General features: G+C 39.5%; 4 protein-coding genes and 1 pseudogene across 5 annotated transcripts; 3 read left to right on the forward strand and 2 right to left on the reverse strand.

Annotated features, from left to right (window-relative positions):
- The first annotated feature begins 2 nt into the window (after window positions 1-2).
- On the forward strand, window positions 3-2,814 carry LOC120414053 (laminin subunit gamma-1-like; annotated as a pseudogene).
- LOC120415376 (spectrin beta chain-like) lies at window positions 2,746-4,520 on the reverse strand. 2 transcript variants are annotated; one of them, XM_052710558.1, is made up of 3 exons: window positions 4,307-4,520; window positions 3,219-4,245; window positions 2,746-3,153 (listed from the first exon to the last, which is right to left on the reverse strand). In XM_052710558.1, the coding sequence occupies exon 2, from the start codon at window positions 4,042-4,044 to the stop codon at window positions 3,673-3,675; it is 372 nt and encodes a 123-aa protein (XP_052566518.1). In that variant the 5' UTR covers window positions 4,045-4,245; window positions 4,307-4,520; the 3' UTR covers window positions 2,746-3,153; window positions 3,219-3,672. The 2 variants fall into 2 exon arrangements, with proteins under 2 accessions (XP_052566518.1, XP_039432836.1); XM_039576902.2 differs by having other exon boundaries at window positions 3,219-4,520.
- A 770-nt stretch (window positions 4,521-5,290) lies between these two features.
- On the forward strand, window positions 5,291-14,131 carry LOC120414332 (BLOC-2 complex member HPS5 homolog). The gene is made up of 4 exons (XM_039575475.2): window positions 5,291-5,686; window positions 5,844-6,209; window positions 6,271-6,417; window positions 12,080-14,131. Exons 1-4 carry the CDS (start codon window positions 5,591-5,593, stop codon window positions 13,964-13,966), a joined length of 2,496 nt encoding a protein of 831 aa, XP_039431409.1. The 5' UTR covers window positions 5,291-5,590; the 3' UTR covers window positions 13,967-14,131.
- A 60-nt stretch (window positions 14,132-14,191) lies between these two features.
- On the reverse strand, window positions 14,192-15,101 carry LOC120414336 (cytochrome c oxidase assembly protein COX16 homolog, mitochondrial). The gene is made up of 3 exons (XM_039575490.2): window positions 14,963-15,101; window positions 14,723-14,886; window positions 14,192-14,610 (listed from the first exon to the last, which is right to left on the reverse strand). Exons 2-3 carry the CDS (start codon window positions 14,842-14,844, stop codon window positions 14,403-14,405), a joined length of 330 nt encoding a protein of 109 aa, XP_039431424.1. The 5' UTR covers window positions 14,845-14,886; window positions 14,963-15,101; the 3' UTR covers window positions 14,192-14,402.
- A 2,968-nt stretch (window positions 15,102-18,069) lies between these two features.
- LOC120414863 (membrane-associated tyrosine- and threonine-specific cdc2-inhibitory kinase) lies at window positions 18,070-20,888 on the forward strand. The gene is made up of 4 exons (XM_039576184.2): window positions 18,070-18,261; window positions 18,349-18,957; window positions 19,024-19,946; window positions 20,011-20,888. The coding sequence occupies exons 2-4, from the start codon at window positions 18,370-18,372 to the stop codon at window positions 20,210-20,212; spliced, it is 1,713 nt and encodes a 570-aa protein (XP_039432118.1). The 5' UTR covers window positions 18,070-18,261; window positions 18,349-18,369; the 3' UTR covers window positions 20,213-20,888.
- Window positions 20,889-27,862: the final 6,974 nt, after the last annotated feature.

Below are 27,862 nucleotides of genomic sequence, written 5' to 3' on the forward strand. Positions count from 1 at the left end.
GGATGGCCCAGTGGCAGTGTTGCCGGACGGACGGGGGTGTCGACAAGGTTGCTAACAGATGGTGGGAAAGTAGGGTGACTTGATTCGAATGTTGTTGTTTATTGAATTATAGGGTCCACTTTTTTAGTATGTAACACGGACGAAAGACATGACACCAGGAACAAATTTTCTTCAAATTTCTGAAGCTAACTATCTCTTGCGCCAACTACATTCAAGTTGTCGAAGTAGGATCGCGCGATTACGCATGATTTCTCAAAATGTCTTATGCAATAATTGATTAAAGCATTTAGCATTGGTATGGCGCTAGAAACAGTTTTTGGCATCATGTTTGTCTTTATGATTCTATGTAATTTATCGTGGATACTAAAATTAGCGAAATACTGATAGAAATGGTATTTTTAATATAAATTCATACGACCAATACGAAAATTGGCCATGAATTTGCATCATCAGCTGGCTTTGTTTACGTTTTAAACCACGTGGCGCGAAGATTTTGACATAAGCGATCTCGCTTGCGCAGTTTTTCGCAAAGAAGAAGTAAAAGAATGTTGTGCAACTAACCCCGTTCGTTTGACAACAGTTGGTGTCAAATTATCGGGGTTTGAGTGTATTTAGAACAAGAGTGTGCCACTTCAGGTTTTCGGCGCGGGTCTGGCGCGGTGCCAGAACTTTTGAGCTCCGAACCAACTTTTCTGCAAAATATGAGTACTTTTGTTGAGAGTGTAACATTTGACGTTTAGTAACGTCAGACTCGTGGTGATTCTGACTGTTTATGTTTCATCAAAATTAATTTGAAGGAGTGGCCGTCGGAAAAAAACGTTTACGTCGGTTTTGGGCGGAAATTCGCGGTTCTCGCGACATTTCGGGCTGGCGAAATGTTACCGGTGGCCAACGTACCAAGTCGGGTTATTGACGAACGGTTCCCTGCGGTAAAAATCAAGGCGCGGCCAGTACTCGAGGAAGATTGCCAGTGCAGCTGCGATCCGGTGGGGTCGGTGTAATCCGGTGAGTGTGGGGTTTCGAGTTTTGCTCGATCGCGTTAGTTAACGATCTCTTGTTTTGTTCCAGTACGACGGTAGGCTTTTGAGGTCGCCAATGTTTTCAGTGCGAGACAGTCTTCTGTGGCAATCCCAACGTGCAGTGGCGCAGTGCAACCGTAAGTAGTTGTAATCAAATCGTACAGGAACCATCTACAAACAGCTCAACCTTTCAGCTTGCGACTGTAACATTTACGGCGCGGCCACTTGGCAGTGCGACCGCGAAACCGGCCAGTGCATCTGTAACCCCGATATTGGAGGCTACAAGTGCGACCAATGCGCGCGTGGATACCTTGGCGACGCTCCGTACTGTGAACCGTGCGGCGAATGCTTCGACAACTGGGCGATCATCCTGGACGGACTGCGGGAGGAAACGAAACGAACGATCGAGAAAGCGAAGACGATCAAGACGCTGCTACCGGAGCATACAAGAAGGAGTTCGACTCGATGAGCGAGAATATCCGATCGGGAGATCGAGGCGATCAACGCAAACATCGCGGACGTGAAGCAACATCTGAACGAGTCGGCGAAGGCCGTTGAGGCGTCCGAGAAGCAACTGCAGGAAACCAGTGCAAACGTCAAGTTTGCCAACATCGACGTCGAGGAGCTGAGCAAGAAGACCGAGAGCTGAAGCAGCTGGCGAACTAACTGCGTGAGAATGCCACCAAACTGCAGGAAGGCAACATCGAGGGTGCGCTGAACCCGACGCGTGACGCCTGGAATCGCGTCACCCAGCTGGGTGAGACCATCATGGCGATCCAGAAGCTGAACGACAACGCCGAGCGGCAGTGCAAGTGAACGGAGGTGCTGCTGGAGAAGAACCAGGAGAACATCAAGAATGATAATCAAGACGGCGAACACGGTAACGCCGGAGAAGATCCGCGGGCTTGCGGAACAGATCCAGCAGTACACGCTGCAGTTGCAGTCAAACGCTGGCCGAGCAGTGCGACGAGGTGGTGTCGCCCCTGGAGTCGATTATCCGGAACACCAAGCACGATCTGGATTGGGTGGAGCAGCATGATTATGCGCCAAGTAGGATGGGTTTGGGGAGGGATGGAGTTGGAGGGTTTTTATTTATTGATCTTTTTCACCTAGGAACCGTGCCGAGAAGGTGTTGGAGGACGCTTTGGATGTAAAAAGCGCTCTGGGTGACGCTAAAGAAGCGCAGAAGAAGGCAAGACAGTCGATCAAGCGCCCCAACGAGGACATTTAGTCGGCTAAGATTGATCTTGAAGAGGTATGTTGGAATTTCTGTGATACCAGGACTTGGAACTGATCAAAATCAACGGTATATTACAGATTGACAAGGAAACGGACGACGCGTACAACCGGGCCAACGTGACCGCCGGCAAGGTGGACGTGCTGAAGACGCGCCTCAGCAAGCTGCACGTGAGCAACGTGCAGAACCAGCAGGACGCCGAGAAGATCATCAAGCAGGCGGAAATGGTCAAGGAGTCGGCCAACAATGCGTATGTACTAAGACTCGGAATATCGTTACAGCTGAAGGATACGTACAAAACGGCGGTAGCGACGCTGACCGACTGACCGCTGACAGGGCCTGACTGAGCAGATCAACACGCACCTCAACAAGATCTAGAGTGACGCCGACGGTACCGCCAGTGCACGACGTGAAACGTCGAACGGTAAAAAGGAAATAAAGCGCAATGCAACGCAAGCCTTGATGACCAAAATCTTCAGCAACAGCAAAAACGGAAATGCTGCACTATGAAGGATTCCGGAAATGAAGAACCATTAGTTCCATTTGTCATCTTATTAAATTAAATATTCAATAAAACAATCCCCAATAACCCCAACCCGCTTTATTCGGACTCTTGATTAATCAGCTTTTTTACAGCTCGTAGGCCTACTGAATTTGGCGCACAACAGAATCGAAGTTCGTTGTGACTCAGGGGTCAAAACCCACACCATCATAACCTGGAACCAAACAACTGAAAACCTTTAACGGATTTGATCAAGCAGAAATCAAGTGACAGAATGCAGCCGCCGGCTGTAGAAGCGGAGCTTTAAAATGCGTCTTGAGGCCGTTTGATGACTTTCGGTTTCGACAAGAATATCGACCCGGTCGCAGGAGATCCCGTTCTGGTTCAGCAGGAACCTAGTAAAAGAGCAGATAATTTCATAAATATTGACTTCCGTAACACTTTTCTATGCCCAACTTACCTCCGTCAAATACGGAATTGAGTGTGCCCTGGTTCGCTGAAATAATCCGTGACCATCACTATCCCCTATCAGATCCAAATCTCCTCCGAATTCCCGCTATCGTTTTGGTCCTTTACTCAATCAAGTTCGAAGCCGTTATCTAGTGGTCATTACTTATCGCAATATTTGCTGCTCCACACGTAGCACAGATTACCCTCGATGGCATCGGGCTCGCTTTCCAGGGTGGTCAGCTTGGCCTAGATGGCGACAGGTCTGTACGCCGACGCCTGCTCGACGCCGTCGCTCTCGGAAATGAGCTTGTACAAGCTAAGCGCATCGAGCAGGCGCTGCTTGCGCAGTTTAATCAGTTCCACGAGCTCCTTGTAGCGGGCATCGATGGCGGCAAGACGTTCCTGGACCTTTTGCTGTTCCGGTTGTGTGTGTAGCGTGTGCGTTCGATCGTTTCGGCGTAGTTCTACAGCTTATCGGCAACATCCTTCAGCAGGCTCTGCACGTTCGCTCCGTCACGGCCAACGTCCTCGGAAGACACGAGACGCATTGCGTCCAGCATCCAGTTATCGATATCATCAGCATCGGCAAACAGTTGAAAGAAGTCGCTTGCGACGGGAAACGTTGAAGTCATGCAAGTTGTTCCACATAAGCAGGATCTCCTTGAATCGCTAGTCGATACGATCGGCACCGAAGTGCCCCTGGGGAACCAGCTCGTCAGTTGCTGCTCGTGTCTCCGAAGCAGGTTTGCGACACCAATCACATGCTTGCCGTAATCGTCGGTCAGCAGACGCTGCTTGATCTCCTTCATCAAGTTCCCCTGGAAGTTTTGCTGCATTCGTCGGGCTCGTAGAAGTTCTAGCCGATAATTCCACAGACGCAGGACGTTCTCCTTGCGAGCGGCAATTCTTGGCGTAGCCGGAGCGATGGCATTCAGACGGTTCGACAGGGTTCGACTACTTGAAGCCACCGCCACTGTTGTTGGCAGCTCCGAAGACGATCGATATGGCGGTGGAGCAGAGTCAAACAACTTTTATTTCTGCAGGTTGAAAAATCAAGTATTGTAAATGTCCTTTTTTGTACAGAAATGAAAAAAATACCGTAACAACCGAAGAAAACCGTGTAAAATATCGCAAGAAAAAAACGTGGCTTTTGTTTTTATTTTGTTGATTGACAGTGACAGTTGCACGCTAAACTGATTAAAAAAACTTGCTACTTTTTGATCAAAGTTCCAAGCATGGTTCCAGGAAAGTTCCAGCTCGGCGCTGGCTCCGAGCTCGAGGTGCCAGACCCGGCGGAACCGAAGTGTCACCCCCCTAGATTTAGAAGCTTTAGAATTCCTAAACTCTAGAATTTATTAAAAAAAATCTCAAGTTATGAAATTTAGACAGCTTTGAAATTTGTATAATTTTAAATCAATTAAAATTCCTCAATATGCAAAAAAAAGTAATTTCTTAAAATTCTAAAATTTAAAAAAAATAAAATTTCTTGATTTTTTTTAATTTTAGAATTTTAATAAATTACAAAATGATTAATGTTTCTAATTTTTTTTATTCATAAATTTTTAAAATCTAAAATTCCAAAATTTTTACATTCTTAAATACTTAATTCTCAAATTCCTAAATCAATAAACTTTTAAATTTTAAAATTCAATTATTCTAAAATTTGAAAATTCTTGACTGCCACGATGACTTCGGATAATCGAGTATTTAGGTCGCTACATTTTTTTTTCGTCCCGCCCGTGTGGATCAACCGGACCGCGCACTGGATTCACAATCCAGAGGTTCGAATTCCCGCGGCGGGCGCTCTAAAATTATTTCTGTAAATATAGGTATTCAGCACCGTCGCTTCGTGCCATACTTTCATACAATTTAGGAGACCTGTTCGGCGAGGTTCTCGTAGATAAAAAAAGACAGATATAAAAAATAAAGTAATTTTAAAAAGAAATCTTTACAAAAAAATCAACTTACATATAAAATCCCGGAAGTTAACCCCCTCTCAAAAATCGTAACGCCTCCGCCTGACAGCTCCTCGCCCGCACTGTCAAAAACCGTTATCAAAAAGCATCCCCCTCTGCTGCTGCAGCCCTTTAAAAATGCAAACGAAAAGTCATTCAAGTGGAGTTCGCCAGTGTTGAGTTTTTTTTTGTGGCTCCATCGCTCCCCTCCCGAATTCCTTATCAATTTTTTTTTTCGCGTTCAAATTTCAATGCGTGTTATGCCAGCTCGCAACTTTATACGAACTTACCTGTAATCATGTAATCGTGCTGCGTTTTCGTTGTTGCGTCTTTCGGCGAGTTCGAGGAATAATTCCAAGAAAGGATCCTTCCTCATTCATAAGTGTGTGATTAAGGGAGGGTGGGGTGGTTCAGTCCGCTCATCACGATGATAATGGACGCACTCAAGCATTACGGGTTGAGCCAGCGCACGGATCTTAGTCAGGCCATCAACCTGCCGCTGCGGAACACACGACGGATTAAGGTGAGACCACTTTTATTCATTTTGGGGGGTGATTTGCATGGGGTTCTCCCCCACTGCCACTGTCGCCGTGTGGATTAAATCGATATCAATGGCTTCCGCAATTATGGGTTCGCTTGAATGATTCATGAACTTCCCTCCCTTTTGCTTGTTGTTGCAGTTTACATGCTGCGATGCCTCGTCCAAGTACATCATCTTCGGGGCCAATTCGGGAAGTTTGTACGTGTACGACCGGTTGACGGTGAACTTCCTGAGCATAATACCGAGCCAGCTGGGGGCCATCAGCCAGATTTGTATCGCGCGCAACGGGAAGCAGATTGCGGTGGCGAATCAGCGCGGTGCGATCGGAGTGGTGCTCGAGCTGGACAGTTCGGCCACGAAGGAGGTTCTGCTGACGGAGCTGGGCGATGGCAGTGGGAGCAAGGGCGCCGTTGTCACGTGCTTCTGCTGGGGGGACGAGGACCGGGAGCTGTACGTGGGTGACTCGAAGGGGACCGTTTCGCTGCTGCAGCTGTCCATGTTTATGGTGGGTTTGGAAAATGGTTGAATTTGAGGGCGTTGATGGTAATCCAAGTCTCCTTTTTCAGGGACGCAACATTCTGAACATCACGCTGAATCCAGTGCTGCTGCTGGATCAACAAATCGTACAAATTGATCGCTTTATGCAGCTGCTGCTTGTTTCAACGCACTCCAAGTGCGTGCTGTGCAACACGGAACGGGAGGAATTTAAACAGGTAACATGTCGAAACTGCTCCACCACATTTTAAATACACGTGGTGATTATTGCATTCGATCGTAATTTCTCGATTCACGATCGAGATTTCTTCATCGACAAATTACGATCGTAATTTGTTATAGCATTTTTTTTTATATTTTTTATTATTAAAAAAATACAGAGTTATTTTTTTTAATGTTAAAAAACGAAATAGGAAAATTAAAATTATTTTTTTTAATTTCAAAAATTTCAATAATTTAAAAAAAATAACGAAATATTTATAAGTTTCAATAATTTCAAAAATTAAAAAAAATTGAAATTGTTTTCATTTTTTTTAAATTTCAACAATTACATAAATTTCAAATATTTTAAAAATTTCATAAATTTAAATTTAAAAAAAATCATAAAATTTTAAAATTTCTACACTTAACAATTTCAAAAACTAAAAAAAAAATCAAAAAATTCAAAAATTTACAATTTTCAAAAATTTCAAAAAAAATAAAAAGCTTTAAAAATTTTAAAAGGATTCATTTTTTTTAAATTTAAAGAAACTATAGATGGCTAAAAATTAAAATTTTCAACAATTCGACGGTAACATTTCTAGATTAAATTTTCAAAACAACCTATCCCTCATGGGTTTCCTATGCAGATAGGACCTTTTGAAAATTTAATCTAGATTTCAAAAGGCATCATGTACATTTTGACACTTTCTGGGTTATTGCATATTCTGAAAGTACTCCTAATAAGCTACCTCTCCACCAAAAATGAGCAAAAGTTACTTCAGTAAAGTCTGCTTAATCATGATTTTAAATAAAGTAACATAAACAAAATCTCTGCCATCAGCAGTCCCTGTTTATATAGCCCTGTCAACCTGTCAAACAAAAGACTACATAAACCTCGTGACGAAAAAAAAGCAACATGAACAAAGCGCCATGTACATAGAGATCTCCACGGATTCTCTCACGCACACCATGTTCTGTGTTAGCATTTGTATTTAAAGTATTGTTTTGGTTTTGATCGATTGTGATTGGCTGAATTCCAAGCAGCTGATTTTGTTTACACTATTTTCACGCAGACATAGGCAAATCGAGTAGACAAATCGCCTGTAAAAACCAGCTGTTTTCCACGTGCTCGTGGTATAACAAAGGACACAGCTGATTTTGACAGACGAATCATTCTACTCGATTTGCCTATGTCTGCGTGTAACTAAACTCCAAACTAATACACTCTCGCGCGTGGATATCTCTATTCGGCGAAGAAAAACGAATCATAACAAAGCGTCCCCCTCAATGACAGCAGGGTGATATAGACGATGGTGATTTCAAAAGAAGTTATGTTTGTTTTTCTCAAATAAAATTACGGAAATAATGTTTTATTGAATTTGGATGATCAAGTATCAATAAAAGCAACGTTTTTCATCGTTTGTTATCATTAGCACATCTTATTTTGCTTTTATATTAAAATGGGAATTGAAAATGGATGCTCAACATTCAAATGCGTTTTTCTCAAAACGCATGGTTTGTACATGATGCTTTTTGAAATGTTGGCGTCGAATTTACAGAATTTCAAAAAAATATAAAATTTCTAAAATCTAATAAAAAATCTAATAAAAATGAAAAAAAAAATTAAGAATTTCATAAATTTCAAAACAAAACTAAAATTTCAACAACTTTAAATTTTTTAAAAATTCCTTAAGTTTTAAACAATTTTAAAAAATTTCAAAATCTTAAAAACTTAAAAAAAATCAAAAATTAATTGTTTTCAAAAATTTCAAAGGTATCAAAACAAATCAGAAATTTTAAAAGATTCAAAATTTTCAACAATTCAAAAATTGAAAAAAATACAAAAAAAATCTTTTATTTGAAAAATTCAAAGGAAATCGACTCGCAGGCCAAGAGTGAATGATACTGATGATACCTCTTCAGTTGACGCTCAGGCGAGGAACATCCTGGAAGGAGCGTCACTGACTACGTCCGTAGTCCTGTTAGATCATTGTTGATCAGGACAGTATAGCTCTGGTTCCTTGCAAGTGTCCTATTTTCTTACCTCCACGTTGGCTTGGTTTTCATGATGACCTAGCTGGTGGCCTGTGGAAACGGATCGTAATTCTTTGACCACCGCGGGTCAGAGTCGAGACGGCTAGAAGAAAGGGGCGCGTCAATGTGGGAAAGGGAAGTTATTTGTGATTGTAGACGGTATTGTTTTGATTCGCAGTATGTTGAGTCAACTGCTGTGGATGTACCTGAACGTCGCAGAACGGGGTTTCTCTCCTTTCCATTTCCAGCTACCATCTATCTCCTGTTTTTATTTTGCTCTACTGATTCGTACTTCTTCACTAATTCTTCTGTTTACCATTTGGTTTTGATTTTATTAACTCTTGATTCTCGTATCTCTCAATGCTTGTCACTCTTTTTTTTCCAAATAATGCTGCTTTGACAAACTATGTGTTTTCTTTAAAATAAACCTTCCCCTAATGTACTAGTAATACCATGTCTATTTATCATTTGTTGATTTACTTCTTTATTTATTTATTTGAATAATTTTTTATCTTGCCCATCATAACAATAATCTAAGCTTGTTTGTTATCTCTATTTATAAACTATTGCCTATTTCTACATCTACTACATCAAGCTTATTCTTTTTATTTTTTAACATACAATTATGATTCTCTTACTATTGCTTCTTTATAAAGTATATTCTCCTTTACTGTCTATTGTTTTCTAACAAGTGAGGTTCGAGCCCTTACTCAATTAATGGAATGATTGAAGGGTTAACACAAATACTACTATTGTACTTTTGGTAAACTTTTGAATAACATGCTTAGGTCCAAAAAATTGTAACAAAACACCGCGACATAAGAAATATCAACAGATAAACACGACTTAACATTAGGGAATATTTCAGGAGAAAACAATACACAGTAAAATAACAATTAGTTTTTGAATTCAAACTAAAATAAAACAGTTTTTGCTTTAATGAAAATTGATAGGCACACTATAAATGATTAGGCGCTTATACTTACATCAAACCCTACGTAATGTACCACCCCCGGCCGAGTTAAAATGCGTAACCGGAAAAGAAGGTGTGCATGCCTGGCACGAACACTCAAAGCGTGTTCTAGCGTGCTGCTCGTACTGACTCAGAGCAAGGGTGAGATGTAGGTGTAAGGGCAGTGCGTGTTCGTTGGGAACCTGGTGCATAAGATCGGTCAAGGCCCGTTCTTACACTGAAAATTGCGAAATTGCGAAAATTCAAAGGAAATCGACTCAAAAATTCGAAATTGAATAAAAAGTTCTAAAAAGTCAACAATAAATTAACAAAAATATTTAATTCTAAAAATACTTAAAATAAAAAAAAATAATGATAAAAAATATTTAAAAGTCCACATTTTTTTAAACTTGAATTTTTAAATACTCAAATAAAAAATTCCTAAAATAAAAAAAACAAATATTTACAAATTTCAAATGTTTAAAATAATTCAAATATTTAAAAAAATCAAATATTTAAAAAAAAAACAAATGTTTCAAAAAATTTAAAAAACTTCAAATCTTTTTAAATATAAAAATTTTAAAAATTTTAAAAATTTCAAAAATTTTAAAAATTTTAGAATGAAAAAATAAAATTCTCGAACAGTTTTCAAAAATAAAAATTAAACAATTAAAGGCAAATGAGCATGAGCATGAGCATGAGAGACCACCCATGGTTGTCCTTCTCCGTTGCTGAACAGGACCGTAATAACCTATCAATACCGGTCATACGCTTCAACGATCTAATGTTGTTTCCCTTATCAACAGCATGTATGAATGCGCTGAAGAGATAAAACATCAAGATCATTAAAACTAGATCTGGAGCAAATAGGTAACAGTCGTTGGCCACCAACGGCGCCCGCCATGTCAGTTTGTAGATCTCGGGGGATTGGGACGGGAATGTTAGTTAGCACAGGTTGCTACCAAAGGTGGGTTCTATACGATATCCACACCCCCACGTGTGCCGGAAAAACTACTTCTACTTGGGATTTTGTTAGTGGGTAAAGGTAATGGCCCGGCATTCCACCCTCTTCATCATCATCTCCCCCCACCACCCACCCAAAATAACCACTATATCATTCAACATCCAACACCCTTCCCCCCCCTACTTCATCATCTCATCTCCCAACCCTTAACAAATTATAAATCAAACTCCCACCCCATCAACCCACAACTCCCTCTTCATATTCCCTCACCCCCCACCCACCCCCCCCCCCCCCCACCCCCCCCCCCCCCCCCCCCCCCCCCCCCCCCCCCCCCCCCCCCCCCCCCCCCCCCCCCCCCCCCCCCCCCCCCCCCCCCCCCCCCCCCCCCCCCCCCCCCCCACCCCCCACCCACCCCCCCCACCCACCCCCCAACACCACAACCCCACCCACCCCCATCCCCCCACCCCCCCCAACTCCCAACCACCCCACACCCACCCACCCCCAACCCCCCCCACCCCCCCACCCCCACCCCACCCCCCCACCCCCCACCACCCCCCCCCCCACCACCCCAAACCCCCACAACCCCCACCAACACAACCAAAACCACCCCCCCCCAACCACCATCAACTCACACCCGCCAAGTCCAAGACGATCTCAAAAGAGAGAAACCACCACGACCCCACCGAGACCTCAAGCAAGAAAGATATTAGGCCCAATCCAACCCACAAAAAACACCTTAGCTTCCATCCACCCCGGGATTCGAACTGACGACCTTTGGATTGTTAGTCCAGCTGCCAACCAGCGACTCCACCGAGGCAGGACCCAGGGAGACGACTCCTACACCTGGACTGAACTAACGACCTAACCTTTTTTTAGGTTAGTCCGGGGCCAACATTTACTTCCCGTCCGACGGAAGGCGTGATCAGACAAATCTCGTCTCGAAAAATGCCACCAGAACCTTCTGGGATCAAACCCAGGCCGACTGGGTGAGAGGCAACCACGCTTACCCCTGCACCACGGGTCCCGGATAGAAAAAAAAAAAAAAATTTAAAAGATTCAAAATTTTTAAAAAAAATTAAAATTGAAAAAAATACAAAAAAAATATTTGGAAAATTCAAAGCAGAACGATATAACATTGAATAAAAAGTTCTAAAAAGTCAAGAATTAATTAACAAAAATATTTAATTCTAAAAATCCTTAATATAAAAAAATTAAATATAAAAAATATAAAAAATCATTTTTTTTTTTCAATTTCAAAAATCTTAATTTTTTAAATATTTAAGGTTTTCTTAATATTAAAAAAATAAAAATATTCAAAAAAATACAAAAATTTAAAAAATCTAACATTAAAAAAACAAATATTAAAAAAAATCAAATATTTAAAATAATTCAAATATTTAAAAAAAATCTAATATTGAAAAAAACAAAATGAAAATAAAAAAATTAAAGGCAAATAAAAAAAAAAGATTTTTTTTTAATTTTTTAAATACTTGAATTTCTCAAAACAAATATTGAGATTTTCTCGATCGTAATTAAATTACGATGTCAATGGTAGATCGAGAAATTACGATCGAATGATCTCAATCTACTATCGAGAATTACGACTTACCATCGACAAATTACGATCGAGAAATCTCGATCGTGAGTCCAGAAATTACAATCGAAAATTTAATATTTTATATTACGATCGAATGCAATAATCACCACGACAATCTCAACCTCATTGTAGATCGGAAACCGCCCCCGGGACGGTCCGTACGGCGCAGCATTCATTCTGGCCACCCCACCAACACCCTCCGAGGAAACGCTCTCGAACGGCACCAGTGACGAGGGGGGCGCCACCGCTACAACCGACGAAGACAGCGACAACCGGAGCAGCGGCCAATCGTCGCAGCCATCGCCGACGCGCGATCTCGGCGATGTGCGGATATTCTGCGCCCGGCCGGGCTCACGCCTTTGGGAGGCGGACCTGGACGGGAATGTGCTGCGGACGCACCAGCTGCGGGCGGGCAATCCGAACGTGATTGGCTTCAAGCGGCTCCAGACGGTGTCGGAGCGGCGGTTGCTGCTGGTGCATGACGATCGGGAGGTGTTTTTGATTGATCCGATCGCGTCGCGGATCGTGATTGGGTTTGGCGATGTGGGGGAGATTGAGCGGGTCGCGGTGGTGGGCGAGGAGTTGTATGTGTTTGCTGGGGAGCAGAAGCTGTTTGCGGTGAAGCTGGAGATGGAGCAGAGGGAGGTGCGGACGAAAGTGGCGGTGGAGAAGCAGGTCAATGGGAAGAGGGGGTCGCCGTTGAGGGAGAATGGGGTGTACATATTGGATCATCTGTTTAATAATAACAACGGTGGGAAGGATGCGGCGGATGTAACGTTGAAGGAAGCGCTGGCGTCAGTTGTGCGGGGCAAGTACGGACGTAACATTCGGCAGATGTTCCTCGGGTACGATCAGATCGGTCCCGAGCGACCCAAGACGTTGAACGTAAGCAAGATGTACAATAACGAGGAGAATTACAACAACATGGCGCGAGTGTTGCCCACCGATGAGGCAAGTCCTGCCGAGGAAGATGACGAAGGGGAGGAGGAAGTTGTTCCGAAGCGGAATCCGGCGCCGCGGAAAATGTTCTCGATGTCACTGCTGAGTGACTACCAGGTCAGCGAAGACGACAAGACGGTTCGGAATCTGTACTTGGTGTACCGATCGTCGACGATTAGCAACTTGAACTTTTCCGATCGCTACGCCAAGATCTTCGACACGTACGACACGAACACGATCGTGGGATTGCTGCAAAAGCTAGAGGAGGTCATGGAGGAGAATAGCGAAGATCAGTCCCGGTTGAAGGTTATTCGGATATACTTTGACTATCTGAAGGTGGAGCTCATCTGGGAAATTGACCACGACTCGCGGAGTTACATCAAGCAAAGCTTCATCGAGTACAACCAGACGCTGCTGGACGGGGAATTGAACGCCCTACCGAAATGCGAAGCCTGCGGTCACTATCTCAGACCTAACGCGACCTGCCATTTCACGGAGATCGGCACCACCCTCATTCAGTACTTCTGGTCCCGCCAGGAGTACAGCCAGTGCTTCGAGCTCGTTCAGCAAATCCCCCATCTCTGGCTCACGATCGCCCGGTTCTACGTTCAAGATCGCCGCGAGGACAAGGCCATCCAGTGTCTGTGGAACGCCGGCGACTGCGAGCTGCTCGAGCGGGCCGCCACCGAGATGTTCACGCCCGCCCATTGGCGCCAGCTGCTGGATCTGATGCTGACCTGCTACAACAGCAACAGCCTGATGTGTTTGAACTGTGATAAACTGTGCACACTCGACGGTGGCAATCCCATGTGGCAACAACAGCCACGGTCAACCGACAATAATCCAAGCAAAAAAAGCAACAATAACTGCGCGATGACGCAGCCTAGCAGCACCAAAGGTAGTGTTAGTGTTAGCAAAGTGGGCAACTTTTACAGCTGGAACTACGTGCTGAACGTGGCCATCGAGAGCGGCACCATCAGCGGGAAGGCACTGCTGGCGTTGCTGCGCGGCTACGACGAGTACATCCCGAAAGGAGCCATCGAACCGGGCTTCTATCTCAAATGTCTGCTCGACGAGTAGGCCGCGTACAATCGATGTAAATATAGAAATCTACAAATCATTTTCCGGTAGCAGAGAGGTTCAACTTTCTTCCGTTTAGAATTGCGTGTTTGGTGACGCAGGCGTTACCGTTCGCCTAACAAAAATCATAACAAGAAACAACAAATCAATCGCATAATAATCGAGTTCATATTGAGTAGAAGAGGGCTTTCAATGTTCGTACAACCACAAATCAAGAGGCTAGTAGCAATACATCGCGAAGCGCAGTAGGCTTTCGTCGTTACACACAACATATTGGGCATAATCAAAGACAAAAAAACAATTTGTATTGTTCGCTAGCGCGCACTGCTAATATATACAACAACAAGTAGACAGTAGAATTCACTTATTTTGCTGGAAAATAAATGAACGCATGCCTAAACCGCCAACACACTTAAAACGAAAAGAACTCCCCTCGCTAATGACCGGCCGGCTTCGCGCCCACCGGCGCCAACGTTTCGTCCTCCCACGGGCGCGGTCCCCGCACCGGCTGCCAGTTGTCGATGTCGATGGTTTTAATTTTCTCAAACTCCGTCTCCAGCGTGACGTCCTCGGGCTTTTTCATGTCCAGCCCGAACCGTTGCGCCTCCTCCGGCGTGAGCGTGCCCTTTTTCGAGAAGGTGTACCTGCAAGCACGGTTATCTTTTACTCGGGGTGCGGCAATGTTTTGTTTACGTCTGTTTTGGACGCAATGCCGTCCAACCTTATCGGCGGCGCATGATGTAACATTTTTCCTACCTGAGCTGGGCAAACTGCTTCAAACCGAAGGAACCGCCGACCATCAGCAGCAGGAAGGGCACTCCGTACCGGAAAAATTTCCTGTTTGTGTAACGTTGTAGTTTGCTTTGAAAGCTGTTCATTTTGCTGTTGTTTTTTTAAATAGTGGTAGACTACAAGCCAAACTATTTGAAAAATTAAGCAAGTATTAAATAAGTCATGGTTGTATAGTAAAAACAGTTAGAATTTCATGCATCTCACCTGCCGATTGTTTAAAAACTTTTACAAAAATCGTGGAAAATAATGCATGATTTTTTACGACATCGGACTTTTCATGCTGTTGTCATTATCGCAAAGGGATAACGAAGTGACAAAAAAGGAGTAACAAAAGGGAATTAAGTGACATTTTTGTTTCACGCGAACAAGGTTTATAAAAAGGTGGGACGATTTCAGGACACACTGAGAAATGTCGTCTCGTAATAAAATGGAGGGTTTTTCTTTTTCTCAAAATGGTAAAATTTGGTTTCGTTAAAATTTTAATTTCGATTTTTGTGATCACTTTTAAAGGGTTCAATCTTCAAAACTGATTTCCAGGAGAAAATTGCTTATGAGTGACTCGAGGCGGAATCTCAAAATGGTGACTCTTGAAAAGCCAAACATCAAAATAAAGTGAATCAGAGAGGTTTTTCTCCGTGGAAAAAACATTTTTTTCTGAAAAAATCAAAAACTCGCAATTCAAAGGTTTCGAAAAAAAAACCAAAAACTCATTTTTTTAAATATCAAAATTTTGAAATTCTAATTTTAAAAAAAATTCCAATCCTTCCAATTTGGATATTTAAGATTAGAAAAAAACATTAAATTTTAAAATTTTCAAATCCATAAACAAACATAATAATTTAAAAATCTTAATTCAATTAAATCCGGTTTTCTTGGTGAATAATCAAGATGCAATAAGTTTATTTTTTTGCTGTACATAATGGGACTTGGAGTTTCTTTCAGCTGTGTTACATCATAACCTAGATCATCATCCATTTTGGAACAATCATCAAATTTAATAAATACATTTTCACTGGGTACAGAGAAACCAGGAGAAACCTAATTCTACGCGATGCGATACATTTTTCTAAATTTTCATAGGTTGTTTTTGCAATCTGTAGGTTTTGTTCAGATCTACAAAACGATTTTAGTTGTATTCCGAAATTACCGAATTACCGAATTTACAAAACGCTTTTTAATCAAATACGACCTGCATTTAAAAAAATAGTTTTAAACTACTAGTTTTAAATCTTTTTGTTTTTTTTTTTTAAATCAGGAATTAAGGAATTCAAGAATTAAGAATTTAAGAATATAAATTATAGGACGGATTTAATTTTTTTGCTCAGAATTAGGTAAACCAGAAGGAAAAGTCAAGGCAATAATCATTTCTGAGGTTGTTTTTTAAATTTATTTCTCTGCTTTTTGGTGTTTTAGAAACCACTTTGAATCAGGGACATCCAAAAACACCCGAAAAAAATGAAAATTTTGTAGGTTAGACCTTTAAAAAACTGTTGAAGAAAAGAACAAAACCTCTGAAATTTTAAAAATCTCAAAATTCCAAGTTTAAATATTAAAAAAAATAATGTATGAATTTTAAAATTTAGAAATCAAAAAATTTTAAAATACAAAAATGTAAAAGTCCAACAAATTTTAAATACAAGAAATAAAAAAATCTGAAATTAAAAAAATAAGGCTAAAAAATACAGAAATTGAAAAATAACAAAAATTATAAAATGTGTTCAGAAAAAAATATAATAAAAAATTCAGATATTAAAAAATAAGAAGTTAAAAATAAAAAAAAAATAAAAAATGTACAAAAAATAAAAATTAGAAGATATTAAAAAACTAAATTGAAATATTCAAAGTTCAAAAATTAAAAATAAACATAATTTAAATCTCGCTTACTTTTTGAATGCGATCATGGCGAATTGGTTGTTTAAAAAAAGACTCTAGAAATACGGAAAAAAATAAAGATTCGAAAATTAAAACATCGAGGGATTTGAAAAAATCATATCAAGATTTGAATACAGTACATAATCGTCTATCAAAAAAATCGCCAGAATTTCACTCCAGAGAATCAATTCACGAATAATTTTTTTTAATCTGTGTGTAGCTTAACGTCCGAGCGAGTGGACAATTTGAATCAGGGAAAACTGTGATATTAAACTGAACACCAAAAACTCAAGCTAACTTGTAAAACTTATATCAATTCCTTGGAAGACGATATTCGAAGATAAACGACAACTGGTAGTATCAAGTGGTTAAGACACATACATTCTTTTCTTAACCACTTGATACTACCAGTTGTCGTTTATCTTCGAATATCGTCTTCCAAGTAAAAAGAGTCATGGCCTAACTCAGGGTCAATAATAAAAAAGTATATTAATTCCAACTAAAACTCGCGTCTCTACAACTAAAACAGTCTCCACGACAGAACGCGGCTTCCCGTCTGAACGCGACTCGACTCCCGCGTTCTGGGCAACGAACCCTAGAACAACCTCCAGAGCTGCTCAGCCCGGACTTCTCTCAATCTTACTCTGTCACTAGACCTTTTTATAAAGCTCTAGGCTGTCTGTAAACAGCGCAGACGACCGGCTAACTTGAAAATAAAACAAAACTACTTATTTAAATAACAAGTAGCGACACAAACCAACGGTTTGCAAGGTGAGGGTCGCTACATGTTTCTTACGAGTTCTCTTACCTAAAATACGACTTCAAAAATGCGCTGAAACTATATGCTTTTCAGTGATCTAAAATGGTGCCACAAAAGGAATTAAAGGATTTAAGAATTAAAAATTTTAAGAATTCTTAAATTTTGAAGTTAAGATTTTTAAAGTTAGGCATTAAAAAATTTGGAATTATAATTGTTTAAATGCCCTGGTTTTTTTTTAATTTTCGATTTTTTATATTATTTTTTTTAAATATTTGTATTCTTGATTTTTTTTCAAACACGTGCTAGATAAAAAAAATCAATAATACAAATATTAACAAAATTTAATAGAAAAAAATCGATAGTTAAAAAACCGCCTTTTGTTTTGATTGTCAAAATTTCGTAGCAAATTTTGCAATTTTTTGGAATCTATAATCTTCACAGCAACTTCACAGAAAGTTTAACTCCATGTTGCACACACTCTCACTTTTAATTTCTCGATATACATTAATTTTAAGGAGTAAACGCCTGCTCGTAAAATGAGATTTCAGTGCACACAATTCCCCGAACATCTTTCCCATATTCCCGGGAGGCTTAACCCCCTTTTTCGCTTTTGACGCAACCCAGAAATCGTAACGCCTCAACGTAACGCACTCCTTGGTTGTGTCATTCAAATAAAAGTTTAAAAAGTGAAAACAGAACCGCTATCGTCCCGATCTCGAGTCTTTTTCCTCGTAAATTGTACAGATATTCAGCGAAATTTTAAATTTCGTTAGTAGATGTTGATTGGGGGGCCACTTTGGCAGGATCGCGCGTTGGTTTTACGAGAATTTGTGACCGTGAATCGAGAATCCAATTTTCGTCAACCGAACAGGTAGGTGTAAACATAACCTCAAATTCGAAATTTGCGTAAAAATCTCGGCGCTTTGTTTTCATCGTCACGTTCATTCATGGTTTGCAGCGGAGGAGGAGGACGCACACAATGAAGTCCCCGCTGCCGGTGCCGGAGTTTTTGGAGGAGAACAACCTGTCGCTTTCGTTCAAGCAGCCCCACCGGCGGAACCAGGTGAACCAGCGGCCACCGAAGCCGCCCAAGCTGTACCCCAAGTTCGATGCCAGCTTCAGTCGGAGTTTGAACGGGTCGTGCGGCGCTAGTGCGATTTCGTTCCGGAACGGGGGGGCGCGGGCAGAGTTGAGTACGCTGTACCAGCGGGACAAGCGGGAATCGTACTACGAGCAGTGCTTCGAGCAGATTGCCAAAGTGGGGGAGGGTTCGTTCGGGGAGGTGTTCAAGGTAAAGAGTAAAGTGGACGGGTGTTTGTACGCGGTCAAGAAATCGAAGGAGTTTTTCCGAGGGGAGCACTACCGGCAGGAACGGCTGGAGGAGGTGCGGCGGTACGAGCAGTTTAGCGAGCACGAGAACTGCGTCAAGTTGATACAAGCGTGGGAGCAGGAGGATCGGCTGTACATGCAGATGGAGCTGTGCAAGGGCAGTTTGGAGGATTACGTGCGCGAGCAGCGGTTTATTCCGGAGGAACGGATCTGGTCGATACTGCTGGATTTGCTGCTGGTGAGTTGAGTTGGAGTTGTTGGTTAGTTGGACAATCTCTTGATATTTGCGGATTTTCTTTTCCAGGGCTTGAAAAGTCTGCACGATCGCCAGTTGATCCATCTGGATATAAAGTTGGACAATATTCTGATAACGGACGACGAAGTATGCAAGCTGGCGGATTTTGGGTTGGTGTTTGATCTGACGAACCGCAACCTTCATCAGGCCACCGAGGGTGATTCGCGGTACATCGCACCGGAACTGATGGAAGGTCGCTACACGAAAGCTGTTGACATCTTCAGCCTGGGAATCGCCGTACTGGAACTGTCCTGCAATTTGGAGCTTCCCTCCAATGGACCACTTTGGCAACGGTTGCGCAGCGGGTCGCTTCCACCGGAGCTGCTGTGCCGGCTATCGCAAGAACTTCAGGACGTGATCCGGTGGATGATGAGCCCGGTGCCGGAGTCGCGTCCCTCGGTGGACACGCTTTTGCGATTTCCGCGAATAGCGGACCTTTACCGCGAACGGAGACGCTGGCGACTGGTTCGCGGTGTGAAATCATACCTGTTCCGGAAATTGTGCAATCTACGATGCTTCCTCGCCAGTCTGGTGCTGTCCATTGGCAGCAGTCTGCGGTTGAACCACGCCAAGCCATCGGTACCGCCAGGTGGGCACAAGACAAAGAACCATCGACCGCCCAACCGAAGTTACTGTAACGGAACATCCGGTGCTACTTCTCCAAACAACAGCGTTCGAACCTGTCTGATGAAGGACTTTGAAGACGACGAGGAAGAAATGCTGCAGCAGTCCAGTAGCAGCGGAGATCTGGATGTATCGGGCGGAAGCCGAGAAAGCGGCAGCGTCCAAATCACACCCACGCTCAACAACACCGTTCCGTCCCATACACCCTCGCTCCGCATGATGAACTCAACGCCGCTGAACCACAACCACATTGGACTGCGACTCAGCTTCCGCAACAACTGCGTGGAAACACCCACTCGAAACATCAGGTAAGCCAAAAAACCAACAACCTCAACCCACAAAACCCGCTAATCGAAACCCCATTCATTCCAGCTACGACTCCGGCGAGGAGGACTTTATGTTTCCGCTCGATGCGAACAACGCGAGCCGGCGGGTTCACGGCGATCTGTCCCGGCACTCGAGCTCGATGCTGCAGAGCCCTGGTGGCGGCGGCCCCAGCGGCACCGGCCCCTCCGGCGATTCTTCGTTCCTGACGAAGAAGAAACTTTTCTTCAAATCGGACGACTCGGACTAAGCCGCGAAGGGCGGTGGTGGCGCACAATGCGCGCGCACAGCTTTGTTCCTTTTTACCTCAAACAATTATAAAAAAGAAGAAGAAGAAAAATCGCAGATCAAATAACCTTACGGATCTCAAACTCGGGAAAGTTTGCCTCATTTACGCCGTTTAGCTGTAAATAATTTACGAATGTAACACAAAGACAGAGAGAGAATGAGAGAGTAGAATAGTGACTAGTGCAGAAGGGAGCAGAAAAAAAAAACAAGTAAAGCCTAATGTGATATGCAAGCGAAATGATTTATGAAATAATAACGGTTAAAGTTGTTGAACGATAGCCCAGCCCAGTTGGTGTGAAATTCTTTTCTCGGTTTAGTGTTTTTGTGTTTTAATGCGTTACTTTCGGTTTGCAGTTTTTCAAAAAATTGTGTTTGTTAAAAATGTCGATACGCCTCAAGATATCGATGCGGTTTTGAGACAGGTCGAGTGTCGAAAAGAAAATGTATTCCTTATCTTCAACTATAGGTACCACCATAATTGAACTTTAATCGCTTAGCCAGAAGGAAATTTAGACGTAAGCACGTAATAGAATATGAGATATCTAATATCGAGTCGGTAGTTTTCATACTAATATTTTTATAGAAATTTTCTATATTACAATAACGCAATAAACTGGTGTATTTTACAAAAAATGAAACTATGCTTTTTATTCTTGAGAAATGTATACCCAAATCTGGTTAAAAGCGTACTAAAAGCTATCCCGATTTAAAAATTGTGAACCGAAACTGTGATCTCAGTATAATCATGATTATCTTTTTTAATAATTTTTAATTTGGACTAGAGCAGTTCTCTACGAAATCGGTCTTTTTTTTAAATTAATTTTAATTTTTGTTTTTTTTTAATCCGGCTGAAACATTTTTGGTGCCTTCGGTATGCCAAATGAAGCCATTTTGCATCATTAGTTTGTCCATATAATTTTCCATACAAATTTTACAGTAGTCCATACAAAAATTATGTATGAAAATTCAAAAATCTGTTTCTTTCGAGGGTATTTTTTGATCGATTTGGTGTCTTCGGCAAAGTTGTAGGTATGAATAAGGACTACACTGAAAAAAAATACAACTTAATTTTTCGATGTAAAATCGAATTTGCATCAAAAAGTACTTTAGTCAAATTTTGATAAAGTAGACCGTTTTCAAGTTATAGCCATTTTAGGTAACTTATTTGAAAATAGTCGCAGTTATATATTTTTTTAAATGAGCCCACTTTTGGAATTTTTTTTTTTTGAAAGCTGGGAAAATTCTCTACATCGTCAGCTGTGTGCTATCTTGTGACATAGACCATTTTGGTCGAAAATGAGTTAATGATGACGTTTTGCTATACTTAACAAACACTACAAGATGCTTTAACCCGATTTTGGAAGCTCTCTTCCGTTTCCCGGATAACGCAATGCACACATAGACCAATTTATCATCAAAATGATCGTGCACACTTGTGACACATCATACATGTTGTTGGAAAATGTGGAAAAAATTACTTGTTGATACACAAGGCGATGAAGGCGATGCAATCTTTTGGTTTTGAAAATATACTGATTAAGTCGGTTAAACTATTGATTTAAGTCTATTTTAGTTTGTATGGAAATTCTGTGCACACTTGTGACACGTAGTACAATTTTACTTCCGAAACACACTTGTGACACGTGCTTTTCAGATTTTTGATAACATAATTTACTGTATATTTTAACTGGTGTAACCAAATTAGTTGAAACTTGGAGCGTTTGTTAAGCGATAGTATACGAACCGATTGCTTCAAAAAGTTTGGCTCTACCATTCATAATTTTGAAAACATTTATCACCAAACTTTAGAAATCGATTTCCTCGAAAAGTACTAAATGGTCGTTCTCACTGTAGGGATTATGGGTTGCAGGATTGAATATGTAATAAATTATTAAATGAGTATTTATTATAAGATTGATATAATTCATAAATAAGAGTTAAGAGCGCAACAAAAAGTGCGCACCTTCATGAATATTGCCTTGTTAGCTGATTGTGGATTGAGTGCGAGAGCGCGCTAGCGAGCTGCGAGAGAGAACAACAAGCGAGAAAACAACGAGATGCGCGCGGCCAGCGAAAGAGAGAATGAAGATTGTCAAATCAGTTTTGTGGTTAATTTCTGTGGAATAAGACGTGTTGTTTGTTGATTGCAAAATGTTGCAGACAGCGATAATGCGTGAAGCTACCCTAATGCACTTTTATGCTTCACGTGCCGCAGGGCTCACAATCAACTGCCAGGCTGTTGACTTGTGATGCTGTGAGCGCGTAGATGGAGAAACGTCATCTGTCCAACGTCATATATTGTCATTGTTTATGTTTCATTCTCTGTATGGTCGTCAGTAGTTAAATACACATTTTAATTTGTTAGATATTAAATGATTCTTTTCTTTGTGCGTGCGCGTTATTTCGTCGATCCCAGACGCTGGGACTCGTGCCTCCCTCGCCCTGCGCACGAACACAAAACAAAATATCTGTGTTTTTATTATAAAAGAAAGTCCCCGATCACGACAATGGCACAGTCCGGTAAGTCGAACCTTTTGATTCATGAAAGATCATTTGTTTTGCTTGAATTGCTGTGTTGTGAAATCCAACAGTTTTGTTTACCTGCCAGGATGCAGGTCCAAAGTTTCGCTTTGTTGTTTTGCCTGTGTGATTCAGGTAGATTTTTGCTTGAACTTAAGTTAACAATTGTTATTTGAAATTGATAAAAGGCATAAAACTATCTGCGATAATTGACTGTCTTGAATTTAATGAATGATTTGCTTGTTGTTGTGATATTGTTTTGAAGTAGTAAGTTTGGCTTTTCGTTGTGATAATTGAAAACCAATGTTTTATTCTAAGTTTATGGTGGAATTTGAAGGCAAATAATTTGCTCGAAATTTGATTGTTTTTGTACAATCACATTTTTGCTTTAAATTTGATTGTTGTTGTTTTGATTGACGACCAATGTTTTGTTTTTAATTTGATGCAACGTATAATTGTTGTTGTGGAAATTGAACTCCAATGTTTTGTTACAAATTAGACTTCAATTTTTTTTTCTTATTTTTGTGATTGATGAAAATCAATATTTTGTTTATAATTTGACAAAAGATTTGACAAGATTGTGGAAATTGAAAATCAATATTTCGTTTTGAATTTGATGGAGTATTAGTTTGCGATTGAAGGTAGATAATTTGTTTTTAATTTAGTTGTTGTTTTGGTAATTGAAATAAAATTTGTTGTTTGAATTTTATTGTTGTTATTATAATTGACGACCAATGTTTTATTTTAAATTTGATGCAAAATTTGATTGTTATGGATTGTTGTTATTATTGATGATCATTATTTTAATTTTTTTATTTTGGATTGGATGCTGGTTATTTTGGTAATTGAAGACCAATGTTTATTTTTGAATAAGATAAATATTTGCTTCTTGTTAGTTTTGTTTTAAATTAAATGAAAGATATGCTTGTTGTGCCAATGACTTGATGCAAAGTCCAATAAAATCACAAATTACAAAATTTACAGGTTTAATTTTGATTGAAAGATTTGATTGTTGATGAGGGAATTAAAGCCCAACGTTTTGTTATGATAAGATGACAAATTTGCTTATTTTTGCGATATATGAAAACCAATATTTTGTTTCGAGTGAGATACGAGGTTTGATTGATATTGTGGTAATCGAAAACCAGTTATTATTTTGAATATGATGATAGATTTGCTTTTTGTTGTGGCAATCGAAGGCCAAGATTTGTTTTCTGAATTTGAGTTTTGTTATTATAGAACGGTATTTTTTTTCGGTTTTAAATTTCATGCAATATTTGATTGTTGTTTTATGATGGGCAATTTTGAGTTTTAAATTTGACGCAATATTTGATTGTTTATATGGTAATTGATGACCAATGTTTTGTTTTGAAGTTGATGCAAAATTTGATTATTAATTTTATGGGTAATGAAAAAATGTTTAGTTCTCATTTGAATGAAGATTTGATTGTTGTTATTATTGACGATAAATTATTACTGTGAATTTGATGCAATATTAGATTGTTGCTTGATGCTGTGGAAATTGAAAACTATCGTTTTAGAATTCTAATGAAAATTTTATAGATTTATGCAGAAATTGACAATCAATGTTTTGCTTTGAAATTTGATTTGAGCAACGTTTTTTGCCGTTATAATTGATTAGTCATAGTTAATTTTGAAGTCTCTTCTGTGTTGGAGACTGACAAACCTCTGTGATGGTAGTCAGAAAAAAGTCTCCTCTGTGTTGGAGCCTGACAGACCTCTGCGATGGTAGTCAGAAAAAAGTCTCCTTTGTGTTGGAGCCTGACAGACCTCTGCGATGGTAGTCAGAAAAAAGTCTCCTCTGTGTTGGAGCCTGACAGACCTCTGCGATGGTAGTCAGAAAAAAGTCTCCTTTGTGTTGGAGCCTGACAGACCTCTGCGATGGTAGTCAGAAAAAAGTCTCCTCTGTGTTGGAGCCTGACAGACCTCTGCGATGGTAGTCAGAAAAAAAAGTCTCCTCTGTGTTGGAGCCTGACAGACCTCTGCGATGGTAGTCAGAAAAAAGTCTCCTCTGTGTTGGAGCCTGACAGACCTCTGCGATGGTAGTCAGAAAAAAGTCTCCTCTGTGTTGGAGCCTGACAGACCTCTGCGATGGTAGTCAGAAAAAAAGTCTCCTCTGTGTTGGAGCCTGACAGACCTCTGCGATGGTAGTCAGATTAAAAAAAATGAATAATCTGTGCTGGAGTTCTTTGCGAAAGCAGTCAGATAACAATCTCCTCGATAAAGGAACCCGACGGACTTTTGTGATGATTTTTTTTTAAAATAACTTCGCAGAAGGAGCCTTATGGATTTTAAAAATATATTGTTCAGCAAATCTTTTCATTCAATTAAGGACCGTCTTTAACATCACAAAAGAAATTGACCTAAGAAAATGAATAAATAAATTTAAATGTGAAAGTGAGCACTTTTTGGTATCCACAAATAAAGCAATATGTATTTTGGCGTTATGTCTGTGAACTACCTAAAAAATGATTTTAAATTCATCGAATAGGACTAAAACGGTTGTCACTAACACTGGAGTTGTCCTCTCTTGAAAGATAAACCTCTAAATTGAAAGACGTTAATGATTAGGTATTCCATATTGATAGTTGTTATGGTTAATTGTTACTTTAATCGATTTACTCAGCTGTGATACAAAAGTTGCTTGAAACCCAACATTATTTCACAGGGAAGTAAAAATTTAAGTAATCGTTAACATGAACAATACATTATTAGTTAAAAAAGGTAAAATAATTCACTTAATAATTAATTTGATGCATTTTTAAATAATAAATAAAGGAATGATTAATCATCAGAAATGCTTAAAATATAATTTAAAGTGTGAGAGCGTTGCGTCACAAGAGAAAATAATACAAATATTTAAATATTAATTTAGAGTTGAGAAGTATGAGTGACAATTTGAGCAACGAAAAAAAAAACATTATTTTAAAAAACTAGGAAATATTTATTATATTTATTTTTATTTTTCAATGCAGTATCTGTTATTTGTATCAAAATAATTCAAAATCATTCATTAATTTCGATAGAAATTATATTTTAACACTGTATCATTTAATTGAGTTAAAAAAAACCTTCAGAATTTTAGTAATGTAAATATATCAAAATTAAATTAAGAGAAACATTATTTTGAAATAAATTAAAGAAACTTTGGGGTTCTTTAATCGATTGTACATAATTATGAAACCAAACTTTTTCAAATTACATAACAGGAGTTTATCAGCAAAGAAAAAGTTAAAATTTTAAATAAGAAAAGAAATTATTGACAGGAATCGTAAAGATCGTGATTAAAAAAAAATAAGTTTCTGTGAACAATCTACTAAAGTTGCTTGGAACCCATTTTACATTACGAGAAAAATAAAACAAAATATTTAAATATAAAACATTAAAAAATCTTTCAGCTGTTTTTAGATAAGCAAGGTACGTTTTGAAGGAAATTATGGTTAGGATATTGTCTCCTCCGTGTTGGAGCCTGACAGACCTCTGCGGTGGTGGTAGTTTGAAAAATGTTTCGCCTGAGCTGGAACTCTTTGAGAAAGTAGTCAGATTGCAATCTATACATTTATGCATTACATGAATAATTGAATAAAATATGTTTTTTGTTGTTATCTGATAAGCACAGTACATTTTGAAGGTATATATAAATAATATGACCTTAAACATTGTTTTGATCATGATTAAATGTAACATTGAATAATCTAATCTACGGTAATATCAAAAGTGCTTGAATCCATACCATTAGCTACAATAAATACAATTTGAAGAGAAAATTAATTTGTCATATAATAGAAATCGAATATAGCGGAACGGCATTTATTTCAGTTTATATATTTTATTTTTATTGCAACAATTTACCACATGATTTTGTTTTATTCATTAGAATAATATTTTCTGTACTATGTTTGTTTCAAGATAAACAAAAATATTATTAAGTAGACACAACAGAGAAAAAAAACTATTCGGTAAAAACTATCGTTTGTCTGGTTAAAAGATCGTGTAAGTGAATATTAATAGAAAGTTCAAAATTTTTAATATAAAAGTTGAAAAATGTTGATACTACCATGCATTTACAGAACAAAATCGTTAAATCGGTAATTTTTTTTTAAAGAAAGCTTTTGTGGCAAAAATAAAAAAACATTTGATTTTATATTTTTATAAAAAAAATGTAATTTGTGCAGCAAAGCACATTTTGAGCATTAATTGAATTATTTATATTATTTTTGCAATTTGCTTCATTTATTGAGATTGCTTTTCAAGAAATCATCTTAAACTGAAATATGGACTATTTTTTATTTTATAAAAGTGTACCGGTACTGATGAAAACAAATTCTTCGAAAATATTACTGATTTTGCATTTTAGTAATTTTTGCCATGATTTATTAACAGTTTCAAAATTAGTTAAAATGCGGTAATTTTTGGTACAATGTTAAGCGGTGTATGGACATCGGAAGGAACCGCTCAAGAGAAAATTCAAATGGGCAGCAGTAGAAGCGAAAGCAAGCCAGATAGGGTGAAGAAAAGCCCCAAGAAAACGCTCCCTCTCCTTTGTTCTGCTGTTCGTAAAGCTGTTTCTTGACCTCTTTCCTTCCGATCTCCATACTAGCCTTTATTTAAAAAAAAATTTGTTTGTTTTAGCTGTACAGCTTAGTTGGGAATAAATTACAGAAAAGTACAGATAAAAATATTGAAAATGAGGAAGGAATAAGCTTGCTTGTAGATCCATTTTGGGTGTTTTTGGGTATTAATTACAAACATATACTTTTTGTCACGTCTGCATTTAATATTAAAATCAGTTTATGTTTACCTTCAAGTCCCGTCTGGTGGATCAATCGGACGTGGCACTGGGCTTGGGCTCATAATCCATAGATCGGTTTGAACTCCGTGGCGGGCGCACATAAATTCAAAGTGTAAATTTGAGTGAAAACAATATCTGTGCCTGTCATAGTTTTTGTTTCAGATTTTTTTTTTTTAAAATAAGTTAAATAAATTACCACATTGTATATATTTTTAGAAATGCTTATTCTTTGTTTTTTTATGGTACACATAAATTTAAAACTTTAAAAACGCCAGAACT

Source organism: Culex pipiens, chromosome 3 (genome assembly GCF_016801865.2).
Source record: "Culex pipiens pallens isolate TS chromosome 3, TS_CPP_V2, whole genome shotgun sequence".
NCBI lineage: Eukaryota > Metazoa > Arthropoda > Insecta > Diptera > Culicidae > Culex > Culex pipiens.